This window comes from Sinocyclocheilus anshuiensis, unplaced genomic scaffold, assembly GCF_001515605.1.
Source record: "Sinocyclocheilus anshuiensis isolate Anshui unplaced genomic scaffold, SAMN03320099.WGS_v1.1 scaffold10, whole genome shotgun sequence".
Lineage (NCBI taxonomy): Eukaryota > Metazoa > Chordata > Actinopteri > Cypriniformes > Cyprinidae > Sinocyclocheilus > Sinocyclocheilus anshuiensis.
The window spans coordinates 142,931-161,513 of NW_015546018.1; the positions used below are offsets into that span (position 1 = coordinate 142,931).

General features: G+C 34.5%; 1 protein-coding gene across 3 annotated transcripts in view; it reads left to right on the forward strand.

Moving 5' to 3' along the window:
* Positions 1 to 18,583, forward strand: part of LOC107698546 (ribosomal protein S6 kinase alpha-4-like) — a 40,163-nt gene that overhangs the window by 7,200 nt on the left and 14,380 nt on the right. For all 3 annotated transcript variants that reach the window (XM_016499581.1, XM_016499583.1, XM_016499582.1), the window contains exons 5-14: positions 3,856 to 3,971; positions 4,389 to 4,496; positions 4,618 to 4,698; positions 6,108 to 6,211; positions 6,384 to 6,534; positions 11,145 to 11,306; positions 11,877 to 12,002; positions 12,108 to 12,241; positions 14,503 to 14,596; positions 14,787 to 14,957. In XM_016499581.1, the coding sequence (XP_016355067.1) occupies positions 3,856 to 3,971; positions 4,389 to 4,496; positions 4,618 to 4,698; positions 6,108 to 6,211; positions 6,384 to 6,534; positions 11,145 to 11,306; positions 11,877 to 12,002; positions 12,108 to 12,241; positions 14,503 to 14,596; positions 14,787 to 14,957 (1,247 nt within the window). The remainder of the gene's footprint in view (positions 1 to 3,855; positions 3,972 to 4,388; positions 4,497 to 4,617; positions 4,699 to 6,107; positions 6,212 to 6,383; positions 6,535 to 11,144; positions 11,307 to 11,876; positions 12,003 to 12,107; positions 12,242 to 14,502; positions 14,597 to 14,786; positions 14,958 to 18,583) is intronic.

An 18,583-nucleotide genomic window follows, 5' to 3' on the forward strand; every position in this document is an offset into this window, starting at 1 on the left:
CTTGTGAATGAGAACCGAATTGGATCGTGAAATTTGTGTCAAAACCCAGCCCTAATATATATATATCTTTTAAAATATCTGAAAGTACACTCTTAACATCAGTCAGTCAAGCATTATAATATGATATTATGATTATCAAGTATTATTTAATGATAGAACTTTAGTAATTAGAATTTAAACTTAGTAACCATGTATGAATGCATATTAGTCATTTTAATTGAACTTAGGACTGGTGGTGGTGATTTTTTGGTCATTCAGTGTTTCTGTAAAAATGGGAAAAAACTAACAATAATATTTATAAGATAACAATAATACTACGAATTCTACTAATAAGAACAATATAAATTACATTAAGGATTAATGAGCTGCTGGATTCATGAATATTAATCAGGTTGTGTGCGTTCGCTCGAACTGATTTGCTGAAATCAAAACAGGGACGATAATAAGTGAGCACCAGCCAATGAGAGCCAATGCCATTTGCGCATTAGTTCCTCCCACTACCGGAAAATAACTCCATTATTTTGACAGGAAATTACAACAAAGAATATTGTTTACATGTAGCGCGTCAATTCTGCATGTTATGTAAGACTGTCTCGCTCTCTCTCTCTGCGTGCGTGTGAGACAAAGCAACGGCGAGTCGTGCGCCTTCACACTAGAGTTTACGGTACGTCAAATACAGGTGCGCTGTGCATCCATTGAGATGAACTGAAAAATATCACAGATCGCTTGACGGAGAGTGAAACTCTGAAGCGCTCAGTCAGAGAGTTCGGCGTGTGAAAATATATCTGTGCTAAACTTATACTTAGCCTCCAACTCACACACTGGCGAGTAAAATCTGAGAATTTATTAGCCAGTGGCTAATATTAGACATCATTTAGTCACCAAGAGTGAAGATTTTTGCAATGTAGAGGGTTGAGTTGATTATGTTCATATTATGTATAGGCATATTACATTATGTATTTTAACAGTGTTGTTCAATAATTAGTTTATATATAAATAGATAAATAAGGTAGATTACCAAAATAAACATTAGTTACAGCCCTAGATTAGTTAAAATATTTCAAAATACAACTGCATTGTTTTACTTTTTGTGATTAAAAGACAAATATTTTGTCATTGAAAATTTCTTAAAAATAGTATTAAAATATTGTCTCGTTCTAGTGAACCAAGTATCTGTATTTTTTCTCATCTCATCTCATCTCATCTCATCTCATCTCGTAAGCTCAGTGTATTGTCACACCCCTAGTGTTGATAAGCGGTGATATAGATCATAATTTTCTAAGTGTATGATATAGCTTTCATTCTTCAGGTTAACCATATATTCATGAAAAAAAAAACAGTTTGAATAAGGAAAGCGAAAAAGTTCAGGCTCAGGTTTTTTTTTTTTTGCTTTAACCCCTGGAATATGCTAGTCTCACGAGTTTGTCTACAGGAGCAAAGGAAGCAAAGTTTCCTTACTTTAGCAAAGGAAAACCAGGCTCCTCTTGGCTTATATCGAAATCCTCCAACATTTTTCTTTACAAATCCTCGTTTTGTACTTCTAATTTGTGACTGGGATTTTGTTTTGCTCTCTCTCCTTCACGCTACTGCGTTCGTCACTTCTCACTGGCGCATGCGCTATGCCTACATCCTGCGTCATCCGATCTGAACTGCTTCCGCATGCGACATTTAGCAGAAGTTAGAGAAAAGTGTTTATAACATTTTAAATATGTGAAGCTGAATACATAAGCTTTCCATTGATGTATGGTTTGTTATTATACGACAATATTTGGCCGAGATACAACTATTTTAACATCTGGAATCTGAGGGTGCAAAAAAATCTAAATACTGAGAAAATCGCCTTTAAAGTTGTCCAAATGAAGTTCTTAGCAATGCATAATACTAATCAAAAAATTAAGTTTTGATGAATTTTAAGTTTAAGTTTGGACATTTATAAAATATCTTCATGGAACATGATCTTTAATTAATATCCTAATGATTTTTGGCATAAAAGAAAAATCGATAATTTTGACCCATACAATGTTTTTTGGCTATTGCTAAAAATATACCCAAGCGACTTAAGACTGATTTTGTGGTCCAGGGGCACATATGGATATTTTTCTTACATAAATGCATCGATTTTGCCACAGGTTTCAGGTACAGATTCACCCCCTGGAGCCGTGTGAGGCATGTTTTATTATGGATGGATGCGCTTTATTGCACTTCTTTTGGACTGTTGAACAGAAACACCCGCCCATGCCATTATAAAGCTTGGAAGAGCAAGGACAATTTTTTATATAATTTGTAATATATTTTTATTTTTATGATTTTTATATATTTGGATTTGTCTGAAAGAAGAAGGTCATATACACCTAGAATGCCTTGAGGGCGAGTAAAGCATGGGCTAATTTTAATTTTTGGGTGAACTAACCCTTTAAAATCAGATGAATCCTTATTAGGGCTACTGAAGTGATTCAGTCAAAAGCAGTGAATGATTTTCTCTCTTACTTTTGTTGATTCATTAACGGTAAGAACACAGGCAACAATTAGGCTGCTACCCCTTTAAAACTGACTGCACCCATTCAATATACTGGCGATTCATTTAAAGACGTAACCGGGTGTGTTTACGTGAATACTCGTCAAAACTGACAACTTGACATCATTTTGTGTGTACTTCTCCATTTTGACGTGAAAGAGAACTGAATATGTTTTATGGCATGTGCACTTTAAAATTCAAATGTGCACATCTACCCTGCCTTCCATGCAGGAGATTCATTCTGACTGGATCTCTTCCCAAGTGTCCCTCCCTAACATTTTCGTCTCATTTTTTATTCGTTGACGAAAATGTCAGTAGATTTTCGTCATTGTTTTTGTCATTCAAAAAGAGTTTGTATTTTGTCGTCGTCTCGTTTATCAAAAAATGTCAAATATTTCTCATCAACGAAATTAACACTGTCCAGCAGTAGAAATATGCGAACTATTAGTAATTCTACTAAACCATGGTGTATCTGTGGCATGATTTAAAAAAAAAAAAAAAATCAAGCAGAACATTTGGCCTTCTTGCAAGCTTTATCACTTTCATTGTACACATCTCTGACCATTTTAGTTCTGCTGCATCTCAATACTTTGGTGTAAACAAGATATCACTGTAGGGTCTATACTGTATGACTGCACTTGCTTGCTTTAAACTTGCATTAATATTAGGGATGAACGATATTGGATTTTTGCCGATAGCCGATGCCGATACGATATATCATTATTTTTAATTTTGGTTAGTTTTTAACAAGAACTTATTTGTTAGAATTAAATAAACAATAATGAAGTTATTTTATAATGACAGTACATTGAAGGTTTGAAAATAACTATAAATAAACTATATGTTAATCACTGCATTTTTTTTCAGAAAGATGCAGTGGTAACCTTAACATTTTATTTTATGATTTAACATTCGTAAATGTTCTAAAGCAAATAAGTTGTAAAAATTCTGAAAATCTTTTAGAGCTAATAATTTGTTTAAAAAAATATGACACATGATGTTACAATATTACGCATGATTACACATAATGAATAAATCAGTATATATAAAATTATTTAATGTAAGTGTAAGCTATAGCTTCTGACCTTTAAATCAAAACATACTCATGAATTTATGGCATCAATTACTGCTTTATTTAATCAGAAACACATATATGGTTTTTGAGTTCAGCAAAATTAACTATGTTGTGCTATTTACCATTACTGTGATGTAAACTGACTTATGCACCATGATGTAAGACACTGGTCATGCCACCCACCCATAGATATTTAGCTCTAGCTATTTGTCTTTTAGAAAATTGGTGTTTTTGGAAAATGTTGTGAGTGTGTTTGTTTCGGAAGACTATGTGAGTGGAGGAGAGATGTTTACTCACTTGTATCAGAGAGATCATTTCTCAGAGGATGAGGTGAGGATCTACGTGGGAGAAATCATCCTAGCCCTGGAGCATCTGCACAAGGTACTAACATCTACTGGAGTATCTGCTGCCCACACTTTCATTGATAAGCACTTACACGCTTATGCATATGTAAGTTAGTGGAGTTAAATTCACTTATACAATTAATTAAATATGCTGAAAAACCATACACTTTTAAAATTATTTAATTTAACATTTTTATGCCTAAATTATTTGTAAATTAAATGCAGGCAGGAAAAGAAATCATTTATAATTACTGTTTGGGAGAAATTAAATTATTTAGAATTATCAATAATATTTTATTATCCAACCTTTATAGTCATTTTTTACTAAACTGAGTTTAACGGTTAAGTTCAAACTTCTAAATCTATGAAAAGAGATTATGATGAGATTTATGGTTTAAATTAAGATATAAATATTATCAGTTTTGCTGTACTTTATTTGATCTTGTGTTTTCAGCTTGGCATTGTGTACCGGGACATTAAGCTCGAGAACATCTTATTAGACAGCGATGGTCATCTGGTTCTGACAGACTTTGGGCTGAGTAAGGAGTTTCTAGAAGAGGAGGTGAGAAAATCAAAGCTAACAAATAATAACTGTAGTTTGGATTTATATATTTTTTTTCTATTGTATCCATGTTGTAATCCAGTGTGCAGTTCTCATGCTGCTATGTTTTGTTCACGCGTAGAAAGAGAGGACTTACTCATTCTGTGGCACTATAGAGTACATGGCACCAGAAATTATCAGAGGAAAAGCTGGCCATGGCAAGGTGAGAGGAGAGAAATTTAGTTGACAAATCTCACAAAAGAATTTTGTCATATTAAAACATTTAATTTCACATGATGAAAAGAAAAAGTGAGCTATAGTTGCAAAAAGAGAATCAAGAATTTGGCTTCTTTTGCATTGTGAAATTCATTTTCTTGATAATTAAGCACTTTGCCAAATAAAATATAATATAATGTATTCATCTTTTTTGAGTTTGTATTTATCATTATTTACAAACATGATTCTCATTATTGTAATCAACTACAAATGTCTTAAGCATATTTTACTTTCATGCATGTTAAGCTGTGATAGTTTGCATCTTTTTTTTTCACAGTAATGAGATTTTTTTTTTTTTACATTAGCTTAATGACTTTTTATTGCTTTGCAGTAATGAGAATTTTCTGTCAAATTTGCATTTAAAAAAAAAAATGTTTTTTTTGCAAAATATACATTTATACATTTGATTTTCATCAAAAATATGATTCAGACATGTTTTTAACCCTATTTGGATGGTAATCGTTTCCCATGAGGGCATATGTAGAAATAAATTTGCATGGCACCTGTAACCTTTAATCAATAAATGTTATGCCGTGACACACCTCAGTGATAAAACATTCAGATGGCATGTTATTCATGTTGGAGGAGCAAATTTATTTAAGTTTATAATAGAAAATAATATCCTGTTTATGATTTGGTTATTTAAATATCCTTTTAAAAATAGGAAAATTAGCAGTATAGTTTAAATGGTTTTGTGTCTTGCATTTTCTTTTCAAAATGATAGTTGTCATTTTAAAAAAGTGGAAATGACCAGAAATAAGTTAATTCAAACTCTTATAAGGTACACGTTGGACATGGCTATCTGTTTGACTAGTAAAATGATTAGTTGTCCAAGCCCTACATTATATAAATGTATATAATGAATATTTAAAAAATATAATGCACACTATAATGATGGCCCATTTCAAAAGTTGGTTCTCTTTTTTTCATTTTATTTTTAACAGCTCCCACTCACTGTATTGGAGCAGTGATGTAATATTATTCTCATTAAGTTTTCAGCATTTCTGTAATAAAAGAATCTGTATTTAAAACGCATGCATATTATCACAAAGCACATTAGTTACCATACGGGTCTTGGTAGTGGCAAAAAGGATTTATAAAACAGATTTTGGACAGTCAAAACCAGCAGGTAATTTGGCTGGGAATTTTTATGCTGGTAGTGGAAGACAAACACCAACATTTTGGATTCGAATGGCAATAAAAACACCGTCTGGCCCTTGTAAATGTTGAAATTACCATACGCCCCTATGAGAAACAGTTACTGTCTGAATAGGTCTGTTGACAGGATTTTGTGAGATTCACCAAATTCTGATTAATGAGTGATAAAGCATGACGTGTATGTCTTCCTGTCTGTAGGCAGTGGACTGGTGGAGTTTGGGGATTCTTATGTTTGAGCTGTTGACGGGAGCGTCTCCGTTCACTCTGGAGGGAGAGAGAAATTCCCAGAGTGAGGTGTCCAAGTGAGTCTCGCTCGCACATGGGCAAACCTCCATGACTCTAATGATTTTCTCCAAACGTCCAGATACACAGTGAACTGCCACAGTGTTTAAACTCCCAGTGATAACAACTGTTGTTACGGCTGCATCAGATAAGTTATTTCACAGAATTAAATGAACATTCTGTCTCTGACAGGCGCATCCTGCGCTGTGAGCCTCCATTCCCCTCGATCATTGGCCCCTTGGCGCAGGATCTACTGCGAAAGTTACTGGTGAAGGACCCTCATAAAAGACTGGGCTCTGGTCCCAGAGGAGCCGAGGAGATTAAGTCTCATCCTTTCTTTAAGGTTCTCTCTTCATTCCATCTGCTTTCTTTTTGCTTTTCAGCTGTTTTTATTCCTCACACCTTAACTCTGTGTTTAATGTTGTTGTAATCATTGTAGTGATGTAGAAAGTTTGGCGACCGAAAATGGATTTTTAGTTTCGATCAAAACAGTTTTGTAAGGGCCCAAATCATTGATCAAAATGGTGACATTTAATTAGCGCTTCTCCAGTGGCTCAGTTTGACAATGTATCTCTTTCGTGCACACAACGTGGATATGCTATAACAGGTTGTAAAATTGTATCGATTGTATTTACCTCAGGAAAGCCATTCTACGGTGACCGGGAGGGGACATGTTCGGTTCATTTAGTTTTGTCGTAGCCACGCAATATTAACTCATGGGAATGTGATATGTCGTGGGTGCGAGATAGTAGCTTTGTTGTAGCCACGCAATGTGAAGTCGTGGCCTCAAGATCCAATGTTGAGGGAACGAGTCGATATCCATTTTTCGTGGCCACGACTTCTTAACTGTAATATAATTATATTATAATATTCTTAGAATTCTTATAATAATAATATTAACTGGTTAGGGCTATATTTTTATATTTATTGTTATATATGCTTATTTCTAGGGCTGCCCCCAATGCTCGCCTATCATTCATCAATCTCAAATATGGCTTATCATCTGAAATATGTTAGTAGCAGCAACTTTACATGGCCACTTAACCCAGAAAAATATGCGCTATTGAAGTGTCTGTGCGGAGTGTGGAAGCTGAATTAGTGCGCTCTCACTGCATGACCAGTGGAGGCGCCAGTGCGCTCACTTGCTCTTAAAATAGTCCCTCATTTTTGCTCATACAGATAAGAATATCCTAATACATCTTTCGAATCTGTAAAGATTCTGTTTATTTGTGTGCACTCACAATAACCACAAAAGATTGCGTTTTTGTAAAATAATGAAAGCAAACAGGATGCGCTTTCTGCCGTATCGGTCTCTCTGAACTTGAGCACGAAACTCCGTTTATACTTGCCTTACAGATAAGAAAAATATATCTATAGAGAGTGAAATGTCTACTTTCAAATGAACTAATTCAAATGGAAAACAAATATTCTCAGATTATGTAACCCGTATTAAATCTGCATACAGGCGCATCACTACTGCGGAGGTGATGAGTCAGTGTCGCCGACTTCATCTCTTAAACCGAAAACACAGAAAGCACTAGTTTCTCAATAAATGATTAAAATGTTAATGCAGCCTCCTTAATGTTTTTCCAGGGACAAATGACACATTCATAATCATTACTTCTGCCGGTGTGCTGTTGCCAGCTCTTGCCAGCTTTATGTGTGCACTTGAGCACTTATTAGGCTATGTAGGCAATTAAAGGCTCATTATAATTATTTAAATTCGTTTAGTAATAAACGTGCGATTAGACGACTAATGCTTAAAATGAATGACTGCTAGTCAACCAGAAAAATCTTTAGTTGAGGGCAGCCCTACTCATTTCCTCTTTTAGGCTAATTTGTGTAGTGCTTTACCTAATTAACCTTCTGTATAATTATGCTAGTATTAATAATATGCTACCATATATTTTGCAAATACTGTAAACACCTGACAATTATGCTAATATAGTTTTGATTTTATGATTGTATTTACTCTCGTATGTGACGATAAATGAGCATTTACAAATTAAACTGCACAAATGATTCATTCCTCAACGAAACACAATAGTATTTATAATTATAATCTATTACTTAGCCGAAATAAAATAAAATATGTTAATTTCAACCTTTAAACCTTTTGCACTTCCAGTAAAAAAAAGTCATATAGCATAATCAAAGCTTTATTGGTGTGTACATTTACATTTACAGTAGGCTATTATTTACAAAACTATTCAGAGAGGAAAGAGATCTTACTGAAAGGAAAATAAATCAAATGCATAACGAATATAAAAATATAACTAATAATAATAATAAGCAAATATTACGGAAAAAAGATGATCGGTTAATGGACTTACAAGACTGTGGGATGGATAAAATTTTTTTTTTTTTTTTTTTTGTAGGCCTATTTTATTTGATATACTTTATGTAACATTTATTCATGATAAACTTCATTCAAATGCTGTCTACATCGTGCGCAATACAGTCCGGAAGCCCAGGCCTATGGTTAATATAATAATTTAATAATGCAAGGTAAATAATTTCTATAATAATTAATAATTATTTTAAAATGAAGAATTTCTTAATTCAAAATAAAATATTCATAAATCCATCTCTCATAATCCCAGGTTGCTATGGTTATGCAGGTTTGTTTAGGCATTAAACTCGTGGCCACGAGAAATGGATGTCGTTCCCTCAACATAGGATCTTGACTTCACATTGCGTGGCCACAACATAAGGATGTCGCTACCTCCACAAAATAATCTTGTGGCCATGACATATTATCACATTCCCATGAGTTAATATGACGTTCCCATGAATGAATATGTCGTGGCCACGACAAAACTAAGTGAATCAAACATGTTTCCTCCCGGTCACCGTACCATTCAATGTTAATCAGATAAAAAAAAAAAAAACTCTAGAGAGGAGCGTTTTGCTAAATATAGGCCTATGCACTACAGTACATTACATATTATATTTTTACTTAACCTGTTGTCTTCAAATGTTTATTTTTCAAAAATGAATTGGAGTAGTAACATTTATTATATCATGACAAAGTTACAGCTATATACAACTTATTGGTTTCCATTTTGGCTGAATTAAATCTTGATGCATGAATGAATTTTGATGCATCACTGCTCTTAATAATTTCTCCATCCTTATCTCATCTTTTCTGTTTCTCTCTAGTGGTTGTGTTCCAACCAATTTTACTTCTGTGATGTGATTTTTATTTTTTTATTTTTTTATTTATTTTTTTTTAAGTGTAGGACAGGCTTGATTTTATTCATTGAGAACTGATTAGATTGTGAATAGTAGCTTTTTTTATATGACATGTGGTTTTAGGAGTTGACAAACAAGAGGGCTTGGTGATGTCTAAAAGGAAAAGTAATTTCAGAGATGGAGCAAGTTATTGAATTTTAATTAATTATTATGGGATAAACATTAATGGATAAAAGATCAACTTTAAAGGGGTAGTTTTTACTCTTATTTGTAAAAAAACAAAAAAAACAAAAAAAAATGTAGTTTTACATGGTTTATTTTTTGTCCTCTCTCTGACTCCTATCCATTTTCATGCACAAATGGTCTGTTAATTTCTGTGTAAAAGCCTTTTGCAATGATTGGCTAACTTTTTTAGATAAAAAATTAATAGCAATACATATTTATGGTTTTCAGATTTTAGGCCTAGATCAATATAATTTCTGTATAATTTCTAGATCAATATAATTTCTGTGGCTCGAAAAATATTTTTGTAAAGACTGTATTAGTGCTGTTTAAGGTCCACATTTTATGGACGACAGTTTTTTGAACCTAAAAGAGTACAAGGCGGCCTTTGTTTTGTTATTAGTTTAAGTATTTGCTATTGACTGTTCAAATGCGGAGTTTTGCGCAGCGCAGAGTAATGCGTCGTGTGTGTGTGTGTGTGTGAGGGGAACAGGGTCACATCACAGGAGAGTGAACTGCCTGTCAGAAATCATAACACATCAGCTGTCTTAAGCGCGGCTTGTGTACTGCATCATCACTGTGTCTGTCACGCGACTCTGTTGCCCTTTCGGGCTTGAACTGATGGTAAAACTAACGACATTATTAACTGTCTTGATATTTACTTTGAAAGCTGAAGCTTGCGATTATGGTAAGGGGCGTTACATTTTCGATGCGTACTTGTGGTGTTCGGCCAATCACAATGCACTGGGTCAGCTGGCCAATCAGAGCAGACTGCGCTTGTCAAAGGAGGGGGCTTTGTTGAAAACTACGCGTTTGAGAGAGGCGGGGCATAGAGGACCTACAATAATGTACAGTATTTGAAAAATAATGTTTTTTTTGAACATTAAAGCATGTCAACATATTCTGTTACACCAAATACACAAAATAATGATCTTTAAAATAGCATCATATGACCCCTTTAAGTCCCGTCCATTTTTTCTCATTCAGTAAGCTGTTTCTCTTGGAAATGTGTCACAGTACGTTAGTAAAGTAGGTCGCATCACCCACTTAAAGACTGAAGGAACCTAGACCTTGGTTAAGGCTGTATGTGTTAATTAATGAAAAGAAAATCACAGATCTTCATAACAATTTTTGAAACGTAGCTTCAGTAAATGCTTTTCCTTCCAAAACTGAGAAAGTTAGAGTGTGTTTTCAAAGTACATCAAACTCTTTTATTTTCAGGTGTAGTAAAATGTTAGTTTCTCTTATATGAGAAATTTAAGACCAAAGTGATTTTTGGTTTCACAAACAAAAGTGTCTGAATATTAAGTATTCATTCTGAACTGCATATCTATTGATTCATCATTTAAAATCCCAACAATTTTCTTCATATAAAATGTTTGATCTGAAAAATTTAGAATGTTTAAAACAAACAAACAAATCAAATCAAATCAAATCAAATGACACTTGATACTTGATCTGATACAATGATAAGTGTTTTAAGTGTCCACATACTTTTTGAGGTTGTCACGCATCTCATCTGATTGATCTCTTCAGGGTTTAAACTGGTCCGACTTGGCTGAGAAAAAGGTTCAGAGTCCATTCCGACCAGAACTGCGTAATGAGTTGGATGTGGGTAACTTTGCAGAGGAGTTTACAGGAATGGAGCCGGTCTATTCTCCTGCCAGCACACCACCTAGTACAGACCGTCTGTTTCAGGTCCTCGCACATACAAACACACCTGTCCCTGTGCCCCTTTCATGGAGACAAACACATGCATACAGTAGATTACATCCCATTTCCTGCCACAGCCCTCCATTATTAATATCAACAGATAGTGTCACTTCACACATACACACACAGATGCAGTACAGCTTTGTAACTTAATACCCAAACACCCGATCATGTCACACACACACACACACACACTTTATTGTAACACCTTCTTTGTCATGTATGCCCTGTTCCATGATGTTTTTATATGGTTTTTACACATTCCTGCTGGGAAATAGAATTTAAACAAACCTTAGCTGGCCAAAACAGACCAGTCTAACCAGCTAAACACCAGCCTAACCAGTCTGGAAGACCAGCTAGACCAGCTTAAGGAAATAATTGACTTATATTCATATAATTTCAAATCTATTTTTTTTTTGTTTTCATGGAACAATTTGTTTTTTTTTGAGAATAGAATATTCTTTCAGTCTAGCTAAGACCAGACCATTTTTTTCAGAAGGGATTTTAGATTTTACTCTGTAACTCTGTAGTGATTCTGTCCTCTCTTGCTCTCAGGGCTACTCTTTTGTGGCTCCTTCTATCTTGTTCAATAAGAATGTGGTGATGGCGGATGTTCTGGATGCTCATGTGAATGTTGACAGGCCTGGTTCTGCTACAGTTCAGCGCAGTGCTATGCTAAAGGTAAACGACACCTCCAAAACAATCTTTGAAAGAGAATTTTGAAATTATATTTTTTTTAGGTGGTAAAAAAAGGTTAAACGGAATTGTTTCTTCTGTCTTTTTCAGGACTCCCAGTTCTTTCACCACTATGAGCTGTGCCTGCAGGGGGCTCCACTGGGCGAGGGTAGTTTTTCTGTCTGCAGGAAGTGCAGACACAGGCAGAGTGGCCAGGAGTATGCTGTAAAAATCATCAGCAGAAGGTAGAGACATTAAACCAAATTTGTTCTTTGCCAAACCACATTTATGTCATTGCTTGAGTCACTATTTGAGGTTTCCACAAATTAATTAAGATATGGGTTGAGCTTTAAAAGAAAATAAAAAACCAATAACATGATATTCTAAAAATCGATGCACCAATTTTTAGTGGAAAAATTATGGAAGGCCACTTCAATGTAAAAGAATATGAAAATTTTTAGTAAAGTAAAACAAATTGATCAAGAATAAATAATTTTATTTTCTCAGCATGATTTAAAAAATAAAGAAAAGTACCTTTTTCCTCATTTTAGTTGAATATTAGTGTTTGCTCTAAATTCTCAATTATTTAGACTGTTTTTGGAGAATTACAGTGTCCCTTAAAAAGTGTTTGCTTCACTATTATTCAGCAGCAGCACAAGAGAGCAAAAAGTTTATAAGTTTATGAGATTGCGTTCCAGTTTTAATATAATGAGAGACTGGGACTCATTATTGTCCTAAGTGACTACTAACATAGTTACCAAGTCAAAGAATGTGTAATTCACTAATAATTGCGTGAGATTATTCATATTTATATGCACAGGAGAACTTCTCACTAAAAAATTCAGCCTAATTCATAACACAATAACTTCCCATAGCATAGTAGAGTGGGCCTATACAGTGTGTTCCCAAACACCAGCCATAAGACATTTTATTTCCAACAATGCTTTAGTCTTAGCACTAGAGGTGTTTGATATTGAAAAAAATAAATCGTCTCATAATGTTTAAGAATCAGGTCAGTGTGCAGCGAGTAGGCAGTCTTTTGTGGCTGTTTTAATGCATTTAACCACATGAGCATCTGCACTATACTGTAAAAGCAATCTGATCAAATTTGTATTTGACTACTTTTGTTTCATCCAACGTTTACACCTGTTTGTAAACCTGTTGTGACTGACAAAAATGCAACTTAATACCATGTTGTAAACAAGACCTAAAACGGCTGATTCATTTAGAAACTAAGCAAGTAGCTGTCTTTATGAATGGGTTATTGTAGGGCTGCCCCCTAATAGTCGACTAATCGTTAGTCGACCAAAAGAGGCCTGGTCGACCAAAATTTTATTAGTCGCTTAGTCGCAGAAAAAAAAAAATCCACAGGTGAAGTCACGCAGTCCGTAACTAACAGATCGTTAACGGCTAGTCTATGGTAATACAGTACATCAGGCAGGACATCCAAACGTTCGCCTATCATTCATCGACCTCAAATATGGCTTATCTGAAATATGTAAGTATTGGCAACTTTACATGGCCGCTCAATGTAATGTTAACTTAGAGAAATGTGCGCTATAGTGTCTGTGTGGAGTTTGGAAGCTGAACAGTAATGCTCACTGCAGGACAGATGGAGGCGCCGGTGCGCTCACTTACTCCTAAAATACTGGTCATTTTTGGTCATACAGATAAAAGTAATACATCTTTCGAATCTGTAAAGACTCTGTTTATTTGTGTGCACTCACAAAAAAAACAAATCGCGCTATTGTGAAATAATGAAAGCAGGATGCGCTTTCTGCCGTCTCGGTCTGTGAACTTGAGCACGAAACACAGTGTATATCTTTACCTTACAGACTTAAAAATTATATATATAGAGAGTGAAATGTCTACTTTCAAATGAACCAATTCAAATGGAAAACAAATATTCTCAGATTATGTAATCCGTATGAAACCTGCATACAGGCGCATCACTACTGCGGAGATGATGAGTCAGTGTTTCCCGACTTCATCTCTTAAACTGAGAACAAAGAAATATTAAAATGTTAATGCAGTCTCCTTACTGTTTTTGCCCGACACATTCATAATCATTACTTCTGCCGGTGCACTGTGGCACGCTTTATGCGTGTGCATGAGCGCTTATTAGGCTTTGTAGGCAATTAAAGGCTCATAATAATGATTTAAATGGTTTATTAATAAACGTGCGATTAGTCAACTAACGGGTAAAATGAACGACTACTAGTCGACCAGAAAAATCCTTAGTCGAGGACAGCCCTAGGTTATTGAATCATTCAGAAATGCAGATTCATTCAGTAATGAAACACCTCTGTGTGTTGCTCTGAGATGACTTTCTAACTGTGTTCTAATAGGCTACATCATGCAGTGAATATGTGAACTCTTGGCATGTTTTGGTTTTTGCAAAGCGAGTGACATACTCGATAATGCACATCATTAAAACAACAATTACGACTTTATCATAGATGAAACATATTGCACACCCCAACTCATAGTTTTTCTGCTGTTGCAGGATGGAGGCCATGACTCAGAAAGAGATAGCAGCACTACGCCAGTGTGAATCTCACCCCAACATCGTCACGCTCCATGAGGTCTATACCGATCAGGTATGCCACACATACAGTACCTAGCTATCAAAATGAAGACATTCTGCTGTTTTTAAGCAAAAAGTAATATGTATACATACCTGGTCACACGTTTTACACTGTTACTTCTCTTTTTATAGCTTTTTACTACCCCCTGTATATCACTTCTTTCTTCTTTTTGTTCCTATTTTCTCTGTTCCATCTCTCGCAGTATCACACGTATCTGGTTATGGAGTTGTTGCGTGGTGGAGAGCTGTTGGAGCGAATAAGGAAAAAGAAGATGTTTGCAGAATGGGAGGCCAGTCAGCTGATGAAGAGTCTGGTGTCTGCGGTCAGCTACATGCATGAGGCTGGAGTCGTACACCGAGACCTCAAACCAGAGGTAGAGAGACAGATACTGGCAAAAAGAATTAAAGATATAAAATATTTTTTTCTAGGGCTGAGGGAACTAACTAGCTACACCCTAGCAGCTAATCAAAACACTGGCAACTGCAGCAGGGTGCTAAAAATAACACTAAACACAGTGATGTTTGCACAGTGAATATAAAATCTAGTTTAGCCTACTTATGATGGATAGATGGAACAAATCAGCATGAAAGTACAGCAAAAGGAATATGTCTACTTGATGTATTGAAATGTTGTCATGACATTTTAATTTTTAGCTTTGATGGAATACCTTATATTCCTTTGATGGAATACCATATACATATTCAATACCACAGGGAAATTTTAAGGGCATACAATTTGAACTACATCTAATTTAATTTGCTGTTGACTTGGGCTAGGAAATATAGCAAAAAAATGTATCTCAATATTTTTTCCAATTTTGATGATATTTGATATGTATATCAATAATTTTCTATTGTTCTCGAGAATTGTAAAAAGGTGTTGTTGTTTTTTTTGCCCAGGATAGAACAGCTATTGTTACAAAGTACATAACAGATCATTTACTGCAACAACAATCAACATCATTAACAAAAATAATCAATCGTTAACAAAATGCTTATAATAGATAGTGATCACTTTTTGCTTTTTACCAAATTGACACAAAAGGAACATTTAAAATATAAAAATATGAAAATGCAGGCATAATAATAATATTAATAATAATAATAATTCTTAGACATAATATTACTATTGGAATACAACTGCACTGTAAAATTACAAATGCTTTATAATTCAATTACTTTACACTACAGTAGTATAGTGACAATACTTACATCTTAAATTCTTCAATTGTAAGAGTTAAATCCTTTATTTTGGCAGAAGACTTCAGAGAGACCTTTAAGTTTCTGTGAGGTTTACAAAAGCTTCTCAGTAGTGGACAATGGACATATTTAAGTAAAACTATATACTATATAACTTATACACTTAATTAAAACACACACACACACACACACACACTTCTGTATGTCAGTTTACTGTCAGAGAAAAAGTAAAGAAAGAGAAAAAGAAAGAGTGAAAAAGCACAGCTGGAATCAATGTGTCGAAACTGTATTGAAACAGTTTCTATTATTGAGAATCAGTGTGTATATATATATATATATTAGGGCTGTCGGTCGATTAAAATGTTTAATCTAATTAATTACATTATGTGTCAATTAATTAATCTAATTAATCGCAAAATAAATTTGACTGTGAAAATACCCACAAAAGATTATTTAAAGCTATTTTGTGTTAAATGAGAAAGTATCAAGTAGACATTACAAATTGTAGCTTTAGAAAGAAAAATTATATTATTTTATCTGATTCAACATAAAATGTATTACACATAAACATTTAAGCTACAACGGCCTACCATAAACTATGGAATATAAAAGAAGATCATTTGAGAAACAACTCTGTATTTTTTGTTCATACAATAAAAGTCATTAACCAAAACAGCTTTGTTACCAGTCTTCAAAATACCTTCTTTTATGTTCCACAAAAGAAGTGTTTGAAACGACATGAGGGGGAGTAAATTATGACAGAATTAATTTTTTTTTATAGGCATATCCCTTTAATGGTTTTATTATTATTATTATTTATTTTTTATTTTTTTTTATGAAATGATACTAGGGGTGTGCAACATTATGATTTTTGATTGTGGATGATAAAAATGTCTCCACGATCTGCTTTTGAAGAAGTATCGTTGTATTGTGCTACAGTGCACATTCAATCAGTTAACGTACAGTTCTGGTGCCTCCGTCTCAATCTCAATATACTGTAGGCTACAACGCGACATACATTCACATCAGTGTTAACTCAGCGGTAGAGTTACCCTCACGAGACACTGCACTTATTCGCAATCACAAAAGTACATTATTTGCATCTGCTTTAAAGCCTTGCCGGTTAAACGTTTCATTTGCGTGCTGTTCTGGCGTGCGCTTTTTCTGAGCGCCTACACCCGAAGTGTGTGAACTAGTGAACTAAAAAAAAACCTGTCAAGCAGTGCCCAATTACTGAACTAAGTTATCTTTTGCGCTAACACTGTCAAAACACACAAGGTTTACATATAGACTCAGTTGATTATGTCTAAAATGAAAGTAAACAGTTGAGAGAAAATCAGATGCGTGCCTGTATATTAGATGCGTGCAGCTCTTAAAGTCACCATGAAATCAAAATAGAAAATTCTTATTTTTTAATGGAATACTGTAGTGTTTATTATAAATAATTGATCCGTGCACTTCATTATTTTTTTTTGAATTCATGTGCCCTAGTAATCTTTAATCAAAAACGTTAACCTCCCCTCCCCCTCAAAACGACTCATCTTCTCTCCCGGTCACGAGCTATGGCGCAAGGGCAGAGCTAGTGACGTGAGGGTTAAACGCTGGGATAAACGACAGGTGGAAAAGCTGAAGCTGATGCTTCACTTTATAGCACTGACACCAGTCATGAGTGAGTATGTTACCCCTAAACATTGAAAAGATATTAGTATATTACGACAACATTACTCTTAGGACATCGCAAACTAATTTTTTTCATGAATATGACTTAACCTGATGGAGGACTCTCTCTCTCTCTCTCTCTCTCTCTCTCTCTCTCTCGCACGCCCTGTTTGGTGTTTGTGTCATTGATTGTCGTCGTCATCCTTAATAAATAAAACATTTATTCATGCTTGGGTGTCGGCTGTGAATCCAGTGGCGAGAAATCCCCCACCACTAACTGCAAACTGGCATTCAGATCTGCCTCCATTTTGTTTGCAACGCCCCACCTTCCAACGATCCAATCAATTCCCGAAGGACGAAATCAAGTCCCGCCCTCTCATTTCAGATGCCGTTTTACTCGGGATATATACGTCACAGTAGAGAAGAAAAGACAATAGCAACTTCCGTTTCATGCCGACTTTAAAGGGAGAGTAGCCTATTAAACATGCCGCCGACTGTCATTAAAGGTATAGTTCACCCTAAAATTATTTTCTGTTATTATTTACTTGCATGTTGTCCCAAACCTGTATTAATTTCTTTCTTGGGCTGAACACAAAAGATGATATTTTGAAGAATGTGGGTAACCAAACAGTTGCTGGTCCACATTGAATTTGATAGTAGGAAATAAATACTAAGTCACTGTGGACCAGCAACTGTTTGGTTTTCCACTTTCTTCAAAATAGCATTTATGTTCAGCAGAAGAAAGAAACTCATTCAGGTTTAAAACAAATTTTGAGTGAGTAAATGATGGTATAAAAATAAAACACTATGACAGATTTGACAGAAAGATGACAGAATTTTTATTTTTAGGTGAACTATTCCTTTAATGTTAATAAAACAACAAAACAAAGAAAAATCACTCACTACTCTTAACTGAAAAAACTTTAATACAGTTTCTTTGTTAGGAATCAATCTATAGTGTTTTATTTTTATATTTGTTCATTCAATTTCTTGAATGCTCCTGCTAAATACACCTATTGTACCTTAAAATAAAGCACTGTTTGTTTTATTTGTATAATATGTGTATTTATAATATGTATCTTTGTTATTTTTTTAAATATATATGTATATGTATATGTATATATATATATATGTATGTATA